The following is a 16,971-nucleotide window of genomic DNA, read 5'->3' as shown; positions in this document are numbered from 1 at the left end:
CCTGCCACAGATCCAGGAAACTCCAGCCTTAGATACAAACAGCCATTATATGGGTACCGCTGCATGCTCAATCCCCATATCCCCAAATTCTCTATTGGCGTCAATGGCAGATGCTTCAAGTGTTTCTAATAGAAAGATCTGTATAGCAGAGTAACTTGCGATCCACTATCCAGCAAAGCCTTAGCATAGATCCCTTCCACCTGGATAGGAAGAACAGAGCTGGGTCCCACTAACCCGCTCGGAAGAACTGCTGGCTCAACTTTGACTATTTTACACTTTGTGGAACGTGTCTTTCCCGGAGCTTTAGGCCGTTCCTCTAGAGAGCCCCGGAGAAGTTTCCCGACGACTGTCTCATTCTGATGAGTCGCTGGTTTACTTTCATGAGATTTTCTTCATTTGCACAGTCACGCTTCAGGTGCCCATCTTCTCCGCATCTGTAACAGAAGACGTTAGCTTTGTTCACTGGTCTGGTTGGTGTTTTACTCTCTGCAGTCGTAGCTAGACTGTGCAGGCCAGAACGATCATGAGTTATGGGTTCTCTTGCTGCAGCTGTCAAACGAGACACCTCGTTCTTAAGTCCTCTTATCTCCTTCTTCAGCTTTTCTACTTCTGAATCACCCATAGTATCGTTGGTAGATGGCGTATTACTTGAAGGAGACAGCTACATTAGACTGTGCTGAATTCCTGTTTGTCAACTGGGCTTCTTCTTCTCTCACCTCCTTCATTAATTCATTAAAGGAAGGAGGGGCACACAGCTTATGGGTCATTCTCAAGCGCATAGACACTAGGTCACATGTTTCACATGTTTCATGTGAAGATGATTCATGGCAGAATACTCAATGCCTTTCTTCCTCAGCATACTATGCAGCATTCTGTCCAATCTCAGTATGTAGGCTGAGAGCTTTTCTCCCTCACTCTGGTAAGTGCTCCGAAACTTTAGCATTAAATCTGCAGCATCCTCAGTTGTGCCAAAGGCTGATTCAAGCGCACTAAGATTAGCAGATGGGTTTCCAGTCTTCTCAAACCTCACAATGTCTGCTGCAGGACCTCTGAGACACTCTACTAACCTCTGCTTCTTCACGTTATCAGAACACTGCCATTCTTCCAGAATGTGAGTAGTCTGCTCCACCCAAACCTCATACTCATCTTTTCCAGGAGGAGTTGGGATAAACCCTGAGAAAGGATGCAGCTTTCTATATCCGACTCTCTCCTCAGATGAAGCTACAGGCAGGGTGCGAACTACGGGGGAGCTAGGGGGAGCTTGGCTCCCTTAATAAGACATGGGCTGAAATTTTGGGGGGTCTCAAAAAATATTGACAATGTGTTATTTTGACGTGCAATTTCAGTTTTGTGTAATGTGATCATCGTGGATTATTATGTGTAAAATTGCAAAAATATCATTCATTCATTCATGCATGACGGCGATTTAAACCTAATTCACTTCAATAAAAATAACTACATGCTATTCTTGTCATGAGCATCAAGGTGTGGGGGCGCTGCGGTGCACAAATTCCACTCATGTTTAGTACGTTAACTCAAAGATTCGTAGAAAAAATATAAACGTTGGACTCTGTGGTCGATTCTTTGTTAAGGTAAAGCATGTTATTTGGAATTATGTGTTGTGGCTGGGTTGTTATAAGTCTGCGTGACTCTCGATGTCTTAGGCCTAATTGAACGGAGGAATTATGGTATTCTTCTGTAGCCTGACGACGAGTAACTTTAACCGTTGTTCATGTGAACTCAAAGACAGCCGGATGCTTTGTTTATAGACTATTTGTGGGTGGCTGTTTGTTGTTTCACCTATCAATTCGTGTCAATAAAGTATAATAGGGTAAATCCTGTATAGTGATTTATCCTATATAGTGCTTGCATAAAGCAAGTAGTGCATACACTTGTAGCTGTCATGTGTCTTTGTAAGTCATTGTAAGCCCTCTTTTGAGGCACGAGCAAACGCACGAACCACAAAGATTTTCTTTTTTCTTTTTGGAGAAAAAAAGATCAGCTTAAACTGGAACTCATCTTCCTTACTCTGCTTAGGTGTTTCAGCTGCAATGTGAACAACCTGTGTGTACCGGGAGCCTACTTCAGGTCCTCCAAGCTCTGCAGGGATAGACATCTTGGAAATGCTATCAGCAGTTTCAAGTAAGACAAACTGCCGTCGCTTAGTCTTATCAGAGCGATGATCAAGCACTTTGCATTTCCAAATTCCCAGAACAGCATCCAGCACACTATAGATTACTCTGTCTTCACTATCTGTGGGTACATTGTTCAGAATAAAAACTCTGTCCAGCTCAACGTCTTTCTCTCTGCACCAAGCAATAATCTCTTTGACCTCCATTTTGTTCACGTCACTGACCATATGTGCTCAGAAAAATAGGAAATGGCTGTTAAGCATTAAAGCTCTTTAGACACAGTATGCACATATATTGCTTCCAATTTTTTTTTTCAGAACACTTATATTCACTATTTCTGAAAACACAATCTGAATTATCTGAATGATCCCGGATGACAAGCCCCCACAAAATGTAGCCCTCCTGCCAGGTAAATATCTTGCGACTCACACAATAAAAATCTGTCTAGGGGATATTATTTCCACCACTATCCCAGTAAAGGCACATTTCTCTTTCATTACAGTATTCACAGTATATAATCCAGGTCTCAGATTTTCACTTGGTTGTATCAGATTGAAAGAAATTTCTTATTTGGAAATTTAAGTACAAAACTATGTTACTTTTAAACTTGAGAATACAAATCTTTTTGAAATTCCACAGGAAAACACACAAAGATAAAGATGATCAATAAATGTGGATTTATTATTTTCAGGAAATTTTTTTTTTCTTTCCTCTGTGTTTTCCCTTTTGTTTGTCACGTGAGTGACCAAATAATTCAATTCACACAGTCTCAACAGTATAGGCACATTTCTCTTTCATTACAGTATTCACAGTATATAATCCAGGTCTCAGATTTTCACTTGGTTGTATCAGATTGAAAGAAATTTCTTATTTGGAAATTTAAGTACAAAACTATGTTACTTTTAAACTTGAGAATACAAATCTTTTTGAAATTCCACAGGAAAACACACAAAGATAAAGATGATCAATAAATGTGGATTTATTATTTTCAGGAAATTTTTTTTCTGTGTGAAAAATGTGTTTTCCCTTTTGTTTGTCACGTGAGTGACCAAATAATTCAATTCACACAGTCTCAACAGTATTAATCACAATAAACATCATAATCAAAAAGAAAGGGAAAAAATAAACCCAATGTCAATGTAATACTCTGGTTTTACTCAGATTTCACCTCAGTATTACCCAGCTGGGATTAGCAGTACACCGTTGGCGCGCTAGTTGGAGCTCTTTCGATGGAAAAAAAAACTGTACTCACAAATCCTGGAGGAACAAAATTTCACTTGCAGATTAATAATTGCTGATCCTTAATGCACGATGAAATGAAAAGCACAGCCTCCGTGACATCTCCCGCGACGACGTTGAGTGGATCTGATGAACTCCTCCCTCCTCAAACAGGTCAGATGAATCCGCGAAGATCTTCTTCCATATCCCAACCTTGACTCGACGATCTCTCAGTCTTGTAAAAGACGATTATCACGCATGTGACACGAACTCCCAACTACACACACCATGGTGATACTTAACACCAAATTAATAAAATAAACACGGGTATCTTCTTCCAAATTTCAAACGAATAATACGATTTATAACGAAGACACTGAACTTGAGAAAAATAAACATGGGAATATTCTTCCGGATGATTTCTCAACCTTAATCTAATAAAAAAAAAAATAATGAAAAAGTCGTTACGAACCATAAAACGGACTTTCTCACGTAGAATATCCTCATGCCGGATTTCTTCCGAAGCGGACTCATGTGAGGCTGGTGTGCGTGCGGCCTCCTTTGAACTCTCTCGCAGCGCTCTCTCTCGTGCGGCGAGCTGCAAACTGATGCGTGATACTTTTTGTAGCAAATTAGCTCAAAAGGGAAATGAAAGTGAGGGCAGCAGGTGGTTGTTTGCCCTCTGTATAGCTCGAACGTCACTAGAAATCTGATGTTTGTGTTGTCGCTTTGCTCTTGTAGCGACTTCCCAGTACACCTCAGTTGAGTTTTGTTCAAGGAGCTCTTTTGCTAGTGTCAGCAGCTCCTGTAACTCAGAAGAAGGCGTGTCCAGCTGTCCTTGTGCAGCATTCTTTTGGCACCTTGTGGGGGACTGTCGTTGGACATACCGTGGTGTTCGCAGGATGAGGATGGCCTTTTCCATGGTTTCTGCCAGTGGTTGGTCTGGGACTTGGGTCTGTTGCCACGGTGATGGCTCTGTCCTCCGCTGGCTAGTGGCTTTCTGTAGAAGGGTTATGCATTGTGGCAATGCTGGGTGCCTTCTGGTGCCCGCTTTGGATTCTGGGTTGTGAAGTTCAGAATCAGTGGGGTCTTACAAACACCTTTGGTGGAGGCCTTGTGCTTGTTAAAGGCCTTTTGTGTCAGGTCACACAGTTGTTGAATAGGCATTGAGTGGGGGCAGGCCATATTGCCTAAATGGTGACTTACAATAGGGTGGAGGTTTCGGAGGAAAAGGCTCTTGAAGCTGGTGTCCTCCTCCATCCCAGGGTAATTGCGAGCTCCTAAGTAAGCTCGTCGAAGTCTGTGGTAGAAAGCATGGGGAGTTTCATGCCGGCCCTGTTTGGTGTCTGGGGCTGTCTCGCTGCTGAGCAAGGACTTGGATTTCAGCTCGGGCTGCTTGCAGGTGGCATTCACAGGCGTTGTTTCGGTTCGCCTGAATTAAACTTTTTTTTTTTTCTCTGCAGCTGCAGAGGTTTTCAGGGAGCTGACTTGTGAAGTGTCAAGCAGAAGGGATCCAGAGCAGATAGAGTCTATCTTGGTGGTTCACACTGGTCCAAGACTGCAGGTAAAAGTCAATGTCTCGCAGGTAATCGTGGACGTCGGCGTCTCCTTCAAGTTCTGGTGTGAATGCAGGGATGTTTCTGGCCATTCGGTTGAGGTCTTTGAGTGTCACTCCATGTGTCATTTCAGAGTTTGTCTGAATTGATCCTTTTCCTTCTGCGGCTGCAGAGGTTTCCAGGAAACTAACTTGTGAAGTGTCAATCAGAAGGCTTTGGCTACCCCCCCACCCTGTATCTGTGTACAGGGGTGAGGGGGTTTACACTGCTGGCAGTGTGACGTGCAGCAGGGTGACTTTTACCTGAGTCCATGCACAGTCTGTAGGACTGTTTCAGTTCTTTCTGGACCATGTCAAGCCTTTAATGTTGCAGAATTGCTGAGTCAGGGTTTGGACTTCAGCTCTGGCTGCATGCAGATGGCCTTCTAAGGCCTTAACTCTAGTGTCTCTTTCATTAAGTTTCACATATGCTGTTTTTAAGAGTGATTTTGAGTGAAACAGTTCTCTTTCCAAGTCCTGTCTGGTGGCTTTTCTTTTTTTTTTAATTATATGTTTTATTAATTTTCACTTTATGAAGAAATAACATACTTGCAAAATAATTATAACAATGACAACAACAGGTAAAAAAAAAAAAAAAAACATTTCAGCTCTCACACACAAAAAACAAGGGTTACATGTGCGTACACTTACACGGGAATTCAGTAAGTCGGGGAAAATAAAAAAATATTGAAGTACTGACAATGAGTAAAGATTATAGCACAACTAACAAAATCAGCCATGACACCCTTAGATAAATCCTCTTGTCAGGATGGAAGCAATGTCAAGATCAACATATGTCAAAAAAGGTTCCCAAATTTTATGAAACACTCCACTCTTATCACGTACAATACAAGTCAGATAAACTAACGACACATATTCAAGAATAGTTTGATGCCGCATCCTAACAGAGGGAGCTTTATCTAAGATCCATTGTAAAACTATAAATTTTTTAGCACTGAAAATGAGAAAATTAAAAAGCCTAATTTTGCACTTATCAAGACCTACAGGAGGAGTAATTCCAAGTAGATAAGACGCTGGATCTGGAACCAAAGAAACACCCAAAATTTTCTTCAGTTCTTCAGACACCCCCCCCCAAACCCTCTGTATCTTGTTACAAAACCACAGACAATGAGTAAGACTACCTATTTCGGTCTTGCATTTGGGACAAAAAGGAGAGAAATCAGCCCTAAATCTACTGCGCTGGGAAGGAGAAATGTGAGCTCTGTGAAGAATCTTGAACTGAATAGCTTTTACTTTATTACATACAGTGGGTACGGAAAGTATTCAGACCCCCTTAAATTTTTCACTCTTTGTTATATTGCAGCCATTTGCTAAAATCATTTAAGTTAATTTTTTTTCCTCATTAAGAATACTTAGGACCATTTGATATTTCAGTTTTTCTTTTTTAATATATCTGCAAAAATGTCAACAATTCTGTGTTTTTCTGTCAATATGGGGTGCTGTGTGTACATTAATGAGGAAAAAAAATTAACTTAAATGATTTTAGCAAATGGCTGCAATATAACAAAGAGTGAAAAATTGAAGGGGGTCTGAATACTTTCCGTACCCACTGTATACTCAGACTCTTTGCGTTTTTCCAAACCATATTCCAATCTTCATCTGCTGCTTGAATATTAAGTTCCCTTTCCCAAATCGTTTTAAGAAAATGAGTGGATGTGCCAACATACTCCGATAACAGCCTATAAAATAAACTTATAGATTTAGTTGAGTGCATCTCGAAAAGCTGCTTCTCAATTTCTGTGGAACTTGCATTAGAAATAAGTGTTGTATCCTTTTGAATGTGATTTCTTATTTGTAAATAGCGGAAAAAATCCCGCCCATCAAGGTTGTATTTTTTGGAAATCTGAGTAAAAGACATAAGAGTATTATTATCAAAAAGATATTTTAGTTTAGAAAGCCCCTTAAGAGCCCACTGTCGAAAATGTAAATCACTGACACCTGGGGGAAAATCTAGATTATTACATATTGGAGTATAAACTGATGTTAAGCATAATTTACCTTCAAGTCGCCTAACAGACTGCCAAGCCTTCACAGAATTTAAAATAATAGGGTTTGTACAAGCTACTCTAACTATCTTCATTCTTTTGAGAAAGAGCAAATTTTGAAGAGGGACCTGTGACAGAAAGGACTCTATATCCAACCATAATGAAGTTGGGTCTTCTGAAATCTAAGTAGTTATGTAACGTAAATGGGCACCAAGTTGATACCTTCTAATATCCGGGAGACCAAGGCCGCCCATATCTTCTGGTAGACGCAATATATTAATCCTAAGGCAAGGTCTTTTATTAGCCCATATAAAAGAATTTAACCATCTGTCTAGGTCTTTAAATGTTTTCTGCAAAAAAAGAACTGGAATCATCTGAATCGGATATAATAATCTTGGGAGAACATTCATTTTCAAAAGAGCAATGCGCCCCAGCCAAGAAATAGGGAGAGTATTCCATCTTTCTAAATCAAGTTTAATACGATTTAGATAAAAAGAACAGTAAAATTTGACTTAAACATCTGATCGAATTTAGGGGTTATATGTATTCCCAGATATACAAAGCCCAATGGGGACCACTTAAATGGGAAGGAAAGTGAACCTGAAGGGACAGCTTGTAGGTTACTTAGGGGCATGGCTTCAGATTTACTCAAATTAATCCTATAACCTGAGAAGACACTAAAATCTTTGATGACACCTATAAGATTAGTTATGGATATTTCTGGTTTAGATAAGAAAACAAGGATATCATGAGCATAGAGATTAATCTTATGATGCCTACTAGCTATAGTCAAACCATGTATGCCCAAATTTGACCTAATTGCCTCAGCCAAAGGTTCTATTACTAAAGCAAAAAGAAGGGGTGACAGCCTTGTCGAGTGCCCCTACTGACCCCAAAACTGGAAGAACGCAAGCCATTAGTTATTACAGCAGCAAGAGGGCCAGTATACAACAACTTGACCAAGCTAACAAAATTTTCACCCAGACCGAATTTAGATAATGTATAAAATAAGTAAGGCCACTCAACTCGATCAAACGCCTTTTCTGCGTCCATTGAGACAACAAGACTGTCCATCTTCTGCTGATGTGAAAACTGAATAATATTTAATAGTCTATGAATACTGTTACCAGAGCTACGTCCCTTAATAAAACCTGTTTGATCTTCTTTAATAAGTTGAGGCCTTCAAGCCTTCAAGCCTTGTAGCGAGGATTTTAGAAAGGATTTTGAAATCACTATTTAATAGAGATATTGGCCTATAGGAGGCACAATCCTCTGGTTGTTTCCCATTTTTAAGTAACAGAGAAATATTAGCTTCCCGTAAGGAAGGAGGGAGAGTACCATTCTCTAAAGAATAATTAAACATTTCTAAAAGAGGATCAACCAAAATATCCCGAAACTCTGCATAAAATTCACTACTCAGTCCATCTGGACCAGGGGCTTTCCCAGTCTGCAGACTCCTGATTGCTGTTAATACCTCCTCCCTTGAAATAGGACCATTAAGAGCAAGCTTCTGATGTTCAGTTATAGAAGGTAACTCAATTTTGGATAAAAACACATCCATAAGGCTTAGGGAGTTACATGGGGACTCTGCTTTGTACAGAGTTTTAAAAAAGTTAACAGATGTATTGTTGATTATTGTAACATCAGAAGAAAGATGCCCCTGATCATCCTTAATTAAAGATATAATTTGAGAGTCTGCTTTTTTCTTAGTAAGATAAGCCAGGTATTTCCCTGGCTTATCACCATGTTCATAGAGCCTTTGCTTAGCAAACCTAACTTTCCTCTCAGCAGACCTTATAAGGACTCTAAAGCAGAGCGTAGAGCAGTAATTTCTTTTTATTTACCTGGCCTCGGATTCTGGACATAATCCCCCTCTGCCCGTCTAAGTTTTGCATCTAGAATATCCTTCTGTTCTGTTTGCCTCCGCCTCTTACTAGACGTATAAGAAATGATAAGACCCCTTGAAAAAGCCTTAATCGTTTCCCATAGAAGAGATTTATCTTCCGTAGAGGGAGAATTGATAGTAAAAAATTATTGGAATTCTGACAAAGTAAGAACAAAACTTACTATCTTTAAGAATAAAAGGGTTAAATCTCCAATACCTAGTTGGATTAAAAGGGCTCTGTAACTTTAAATATAAGAAGACAGCGGCATGCTCCGATATTATAATATTTCCAATGGCGCTATTATCTATAAATTGTAATAGCCCCTTAGGAACAAAGAAATAGTCTATTCTTGTGTGGCAACAATGTTGTTTAGAATAGAAAGTAAATTCTTTATCAACAGGATGCTGTGCTCGCCACACATCCACAAAATCCAAATCCTCACATATAGAATGAATGAATTTAGCCTGAAATGAGGGAGCCAAACCCGAAGGAAATTTGTCCATAAGTGGGTTCAATTGACAATTAAAATCCCCTCCCACAACAGAACGAGTGACCTTGCATTCCAACAATTTGACAAATGCACTTGTTAGAAAATCACATTGATGACCAGGGGGAAAATATACATTCATGATGGCAATTTCTTCCCCTTGCAACATACCCTTCACAATTACATAACGTCCATTTTTTTCTTTGATACAATTTGACAACCTGAAAGGTAGAGATTTTTTTAACAAAATGGCCACTCCTCGGCTCCTCGATGTAAATGAAGAGAAAAAAACATGACTGAAGCCCAACTGTTGCAACTTAAGATGTTCTTTATCATCAAGGTGAGTTTCTTGTAGGAGGGCTATATCAACATTCTCCTTTTTGAGGAATGTGAGAATTGACTTCCTCTTCACAGGTGTGTGTATCCCATTAACATTCCAGGAACAAATCTTAAGCATACTAGCTGACATGTTTTATAAGAGAGAAAAAAAAAGACAAATCCTGACCAAAAATGTTTCCCATAGCAAAAATACAGTCCCATGTTAACATCAAATGTGAGCTGAAAGGTGCAAAACTAAAAGAAAACAGGGAACACATAACTATAATACAATGAACAGTGCTAACTGTACTAAAACTCGAGTGAGTCATTACTCTGAAATGGTTCAAATAACGCAATTCAGTGTAAAAGGGATCCTGAACGACAAAAGAAAATTAGTTAACATGTAGCGCTGACAGACCTGCGGACCTCAAACGTACACAGCATGTCCATATGACAGAGGGCCTAATATAAAATAGAGCGAATCAGAGATGGAAAAAAAAACATTCTGACGACATATGCGCACACATACCTGAGTCATTCTCATTGCCAGCATGACAATAAAAAAGGGGGGAACAAAGTCATCATCAAACAGATGGGAATATTCCCTCCTGTGACGACAAGAATTTTTCCACTTCAGATGGATCCTGGAACACGTTGGTAGTTCCCCGGTGTGTGACTTTGAGGGTGTCAAGGCGCCGGTCTGATCTGGGTTTGTTTATGTTGTGTCCTGGTCTGTCTGGAGCACATGGCTGTCAGTTGGTAATTATGTTTGCCATGTGCTCTATTGTCTATTGTTACCCTGCCCCTCTCGTTATCTTATCTCGTTAGGGGTACACCTGTTTCTGATCAGTAATCACCCTTATATTCCCCTCTTGTTTTCTGTCCTGTGCCAGATCGAAATCTCTGCTCTGCTGAGTTAACCTGGCTCTTGTCGCTGTTGCCTGTTATCCTGCCTCCTTTTCCTAGATACCTGCTGTTGAGCTGACTTTCTCTTCCCCGGACCTGGTTGGGATCTCTCCAGATTACCCTCTCGGATAGTGGCTTCGTTCCTGTTTGTTTTGAATCTCAATAAAATCCTTGTTATCCCTGCAACTGATTCCTCTTCCTTGACCACTCCTGACAGAGGGAGGCAGGATAAAGCTGTGCATAAGTGGCACCGGCCGCCCTCAGACGCTTTTTGACCTCATCAAATTGCTTGCGTTTACGCAAAACCGCAGCAGAGAAATCCTGGAAAATCTTCACCTTGGAGTTTCCGAACATCAAAGCCTGCTCTCCGTTACCCAACTCTCTTGCTGCTGTGATGACCCGTTCCTTGTCCACGTAGTTATGAAATCTCACCAGAACTGCCCTTGGATACGGGGACGCTGTCTTGACAGCTCTGCCTGGAACGCGATGGGCTCTTTCGATCTTCATGCGGCCGGATTTCGTTTGAATGCCCAGAGAGTTCGGCAGCCAGGATTCAAAAAACTTAACAGGGCGATCGCCTTCTGCATTCTCGGGAAGCCCAACAATACGTATATTCTTTCTTCTCCCTCTGTTTTCCAAATCATCCAAATGATCTGTTAATTCGCGAACTCGTCTCTCTAGCGTCTCCAATTTACCCTCAACCGGGGCAGCAGCGTCTTCCACCGCGGAGATTCGGTTCTCAGTTTCTGTGATTCGTTTTTCATGGTCATCGAGTTTTTCGTTCTGTTGTTGCAAGAGTTGTGACAGTGGACTCAACTTTTCATCTATCAATTTCAAAATGTTTCCCGTGATTTCCGTGATAATCTGCCGTAGGCCCGGTTTGGAAACACTGGTATTAGCATCCGAGCTGGCAGTAGCATTATCCTCACCCTGACAGTTATGCTCTGTCTCTGATTTGCTCGAGTTTTTAGTGTTCCTTTGAGGTATGTTGATCGTCTGCTTCAAAAAGTAGGAGTCTAAACTCATAGCAAACTATGCAGCAAGAACCACAGAAAAAAAAACAGCTCCTCCGCCGAAAATAATGATAACTGAATGCAGTAGCCCGCACCGTCTGATTAACGCGACCGTTCTGTAAGCCGCCATCTTGGATCCCCCTCTGGTGGCTTTTTCAACCTGCTCTCGGTGTCCAGCAGCTGTTAAAGGTCCTGGTGGTTCAGGCTGGGTGTCAGGTGTCCACTTGTTTCGCAGTCTCGCTGTTCTTTTCTCGGCCGTTGCAGGTCGTTGGCTGCTTTGGGCTGAAGGATATCCATCACAGTGCTCTGCTAGGTTTCCAAGTGGTCCTGGTGAGCTGGCAGGGCTGGATGCCTGTGGAATGTCTGCGACATACTGGCACACTTGTGGGAACACCAGAGAGAGAGAGGCAGAAGGCAACTGCAAGTAGGTACAGAGGTGTTAAGCTATCTGTATGGGGAACGGCTGTGTAGGCCGTGCACGGTGTGAATAACTGGTGAGGGGCAGCTAGTGAGGTAGGGTGCTATGTTTTTGTGTTCCTGAACACAAAGAGAGAGTTTGAGTAACTATGTTGATGGGGCTGTAAGCAGGGCTATACGTGTGGTCAAACTATTTCTCAAAGCACTGATGGTTCACAGGTTTGATCACTATGAAGGTATCAAATAAAACAAAACTGAAATAAAATCAGAAAGAGGCAGAGGGAGAAGGAAGGGCTTTCCTTATTTAGTTTAAGCTAGGAGATATGACTAAGCAGTTGTCACTTGTTCAAAGGAATGCTGCAGCAGGGTCATAAACCTAGGGCCACTGTTAGCTAAGCTAGCAGGGATACATCAAACACCTCAAGGTATATAAACAGAAACATTTGGAAGTGTTTCTAGTCTTCTCAGGGCCTATAGCATAATTAATGGTAACTGTACCTTATGTAATAGGCCTCGTGCTGAGAAGTATGGGTATAGCAGAGACAGGAATTAGGGCTACTAATAACCTGTATGGCTCATTAAGGATACAACAGCTGCTAAAACTGCTATAATACTATACCGAGAGGGAAGATGGTGATGGTCAAACAAACTAAAATAAGATAAAGTAAAATGAAAAGGTCCTTATAGCTGTAGGAAACTAAAGGAAAAATAAATAAATTGATTTAAATAAATCTCAGATTTAATTAAAATCAACTTAGCTGAACTGGCACATTCAAGCTAAACCAAGGTAAATTAATGAAAATAAAATCAAAGAGAGGCAGAATGAAGTAAAAATAATACAAATAAAACCAAAGTATGTGGGGAGGGTCCGACCTAACTGAATCCAAAGAGAAGGTGATAGCATAAACAGGAAGTGAAACCAGGAGTGAGGGGAGAGAGAGAGAGAGGAGGGGTTTGAAAGTTACACTTTACACTCACACCTATCTAAGTGTTAGTCAGATGCTAACAGCTAGCAGTTGAGATAAAGGGCTTAGCTTAGCCTGTATGGATGCTAAAGAGTCAGCATTGGCTACACGCAGTTCTTTGTTTACACAAAGGTCTGTGACGTGTGTGTTGTTATCAGATTGAACCGGAAGAGCCTGCTCGCACCTCCTGGGGTCAGACGTTGCTAAGAGACCGATGCAAGCTTACAACACGCGCAAATGGAGCAGAACTTGCGCTGCTGTAAATATGCATGGAAAACTTCATGCATACAACTTCATTCACAAATCAATACAGCACATTCACTTCACAGACAATGGTGAATTACTAGTTAGCTAGGCTAGAATTACACCATTAACCCTTCAGCGAACATTCAGTGTAAGTTCATATCAACTCTAGGAAAGGATATTTCCGTGGTAGTAAGGATCAAAATCGTAAAGGGACATTAATATGCCAGGCAGAATCAGAAACTCATGTAATTTGTGCACAAGAGTTTTATTAACTAAACACTAACACAAACTAGTCTAACAAACAAACAAACAATCACTCACACATAGGAAAGGGCAAATGAGGCTTGATGGATGAAGCCATCAGGAAAAACCAGAGAAAGAAGCTATGAAAAGATTCCGTTAACCACCTGAGTGAAACCATCAGCGCCGTTTTAGAACGGGGTCTACAGCTTATACTAAACCTCTGTTTCATTTAGTTAAATATACGATACTTGCATTGCCTTGGCCTGGAACGAGCGTACGGATGCAATCTCGGATGAAGGTGTTGATGGTTTGGAGGTTCGGTGGTGTAGGAGTCGCGATCACCTTCTTTCCAGGTTGGAAGAGTGATGAACTCCAAAGACGTTCTGACTCGATGGTGATTGGGAGTTTCTTCCCAGTGGAAAGTGAAAAAAAGCTAAGAGAGACATTAGCTGAGATCCTAGGATCTTTGGTGAATGGAAAGACAAGGCCGAAGCCTGGTACAGACTTAAGAGTTGCAGAAGCGTTATAGCTCACATCCTCATCTTCTCAGAATCTAACAGAACCGCAAACTGACTGAGGCGGGTCACTGATGTGAGAGCTTTATCTCCTATTGAGCTCACACCTCCGGGAGGTCACAGAGCCAATGGTAACTTTCACTTTTGGAGGGAAAGTTTACGACTCTTTGTCTTAGAGTAGTGGTTCCCAAACTTTTTGCAGCGTGCACCCCTTTCTAGTGTTTGACACGTCAAGCACCCCCACCACCGTACTCCGGTTAAACACCACATTTTTTACTGCAATACAAGTATAAATACCAGTGGTGGGCCGTCAGGGCCAGCAAAGCCAAACCGGTCCTTTCCTCCGGCCGCAGCGCCGCTGGCAGAGGCAGACCAGCGTGGAGATGAGAGTCACAGAGGTATGTTAAAACACATGCATACACTTTTCTTCATCGTCTTCTATGAATTATTTTAATGTTACTTGCTCACTTTCCTAGTAAAGCTGTGCTAACCAGTATTTTCCTCCCGCAGTGCGCTGGCAGACAGGCGGGGAGACTCGTGAAGACGAAATAAAGCAGTAAGAGAACATTAAATTGTTAGGTCAACTTTAAAACACATGTAATCACCTTATTTGTTTTATACCAATGCTTATATGTAAGGTTACATGAATGAGTGGTTCTATCATAAGCATGCATAAAACAGTATACAATACAAAAGACAATATACAAGAACAGTAACAACATACACAATGACCTGAAGTATATGTGTGTTCATTCAAAGAAAGGTTTTCCTATGAATTAATTAGAGAAGAGTCCATTTTTATGGGCATTATGTGTCTGTTTTAGAGAGACTTGAGTAAGAGTTGATTTTCTCTATACATACTTTTAGGTCGTAAAAGTATATCTGATCTGGCTGAGGGGTCCTGGTTGCCATGGTAACCAGGGGCCTGGTGTCGTTCCCAGACATGCTTGCACCCAGTATGTTTATTGGGTGAGGGGTCTGTGATTGTTTGTTAATCTAATGAATAATTGATTTGTTAAATCTAATGAACAAATGTGTGTCTGATTGGTCCAAATGCTACATTTTACACTGAAATAACTCACAGAAAACTTTCTCCACTGAGCCTGCCACTCAAAACATCCATGAACGTGACGGCTGTGAGCTTTCTTCACGGTGAAAGTAACTCTTTCCAAGCCAAACTTCTCTGACTACCCCGTGAAAAACTGCGTTGTACTCGTCACTCGTTTTACCCCGCCCCTTGATCTTGAGGGGTCAAAGTCCACAGTTCTCATAGGACGAAGTGACGTTCTCAGAAAATACAACAAAACTGAAGTCCTTGTATGACTTTTCTTTCACACATACACATGTGAAACTGTTTTAGAAATGTCTTAAATGAACATATTTAAACCGAAGTCCATCAACATTTAACTTGCACATATATGTAAGCAAAAATCAGCGATCTCATAAAGTGTAATATTTTAAACAAATACTAATGATGAAATTCTCTTTAGTCTTTCTTTTAAGCACAATGTTAAATTCAGAAATCCAAACATTTGTTCAGGGCTCTACATTAGGGAATAGTGAATGAGGGTATAGGGCAGGGGTTGGCAAGTAAGTTTGGCATTGGGCCCAAAAAATTTTTGCCCAGAACATAGTCAAAGGATAATTTAAGAAATTGATGAAAAATGCAACTGGAATTGCCTTTGACAGACTGTTACAGTGTCTTTTGTAACTGGCAGTGAGCTGTTACTCTGTGTTAAATCCTGTAGTAGGCCTAGGACAGTCATTAACAAAAAGACACATTTGTTTGGCGGTGTCCGGCAGAGTATGTGAGCGGAGTAGAGTGGCAACAATTTCCCCTCCACGCTCAGAGTATTTAATAATCACTCCGCTCCCGCCCCAGTCCACACGCTCACTGATCTCAAAAAACACCGCTCCGCGGCTAAAGTATTTCAGTATGTTTGAAATATCACAGTTCTGTTCATAACCTATTTTTAAAAAATTAAATAAATAAAATAACAGGAGAGTTTCAAAGAGGCTTATTGGAACACTAGTGTGCAAACTTTTTTCCTACCACATGACAAGCTAATGGTCGTCAGCATTAAAAGGTATAATTACTGCTTTTTGCAGTGCAAATTTTGTTTGTGATGAAAATAACAGTACGTTTTCGTCAGTTATTTTTTACCTACGGATCGATGCATTTCTTACAGATTTCTGTTTATTCGAAAACGGATACAGATGAAGTAGCACTGCAAGATTACATTTGTTTGAATGCATTATTGTGTGTTATTGTGATTGTGTGTGAATAAGTTTTGTAGTACTTGTTTAAATCATGCTTTCAGCTGAAAATATTCAGTATCTAGAAGGAACAAATTCCTTGAGAACTATAACTTCCTGCTCATGTCAATTGCCATCATCATAGCCTTCACATTCTTTCTGATTTGAGTGATCCTTCTCTATCAAGCTAGCTAAATATATTTAACGTGAATTCTTGCTAAATATGCAGTTGTTTTATGGGCCGTTGGCATGAATTGTGCTCGTGATGGAGCGGCAGTGGAGCGCTCTTGGAGCGAGTGAAAACCACGACGCTCCGACTTAAAAAATCCACTCCTCGCTCCAGTCAAAATCACACCGCTCCACTCCCTGCTCCGCTCACATACTCTGATTGTGAGTAACTATTGCTGTCATGACAGATCTATTTCAGAACCAGCCGCTATCAAAATAATCTGGCTGCGGCGGGAAAATTATTCGTCAATTATTCGAAAATTATTCTATCATCACTCTACCAGGAATCGAAACACAATCAAAGATAAGCAAATCAATAGACTCGTAACTTGATGCAATGAACAGATAAACACAGTAAGACCACGGAATCTCTCCGTTCCGAACACAAACACATTTGCTGTGCCACAAATTGACTCTGCATCTGCTATTACACCAGCCACATCCTTTCATTTACCAAATCGAAATTAAAGTTCTCACCAGCTGCCACTTCGGGATATTTTTGGATGTTTGTGCATTTTCTTGTGTCCAGTTCTTAGGTTTT

At 40.8% G+C, this 16,971-nt stretch overlaps 1 protein-coding gene across 1 annotated transcript in view; it reads left to right on the top strand.

The window, feature by feature from the left end:
• Nucleotides 1-636: 636 nt before the first annotated feature.
• LOC107728903 (transmembrane protein 236) overlaps nt 637-16,971 on the top strand; it is a 122,307-nt gene continuing 105,972 nt past the window's right edge. The window contains exons 1-2 of the mRNA XM_016539218.1: nt 637-690; nt 2,113-2,142. Coding sequence (XP_016394704.1) covers nt 637-690; nt 2,113-2,142 — 84 coding nt within the window. The remainder of the gene's footprint in view (nt 691-2,112; nt 2,143-16,971) is intronic.

Source organism: Sinocyclocheilus rhinocerous, unplaced genomic scaffold, assembly GCF_001515625.1.
Source record: "Sinocyclocheilus rhinocerous isolate Xijiao unplaced genomic scaffold, SAMN03320098_v1.1 scaffold698, whole genome shotgun sequence".
In the NCBI taxonomy this organism is placed as follows: Eukaryota; Metazoa; Chordata; class Actinopteri; order Cypriniformes; family Cyprinidae; genus Sinocyclocheilus; species Sinocyclocheilus rhinocerous.
This window is presented reverse-complemented; position numbering and strand designations above follow the sequence as displayed.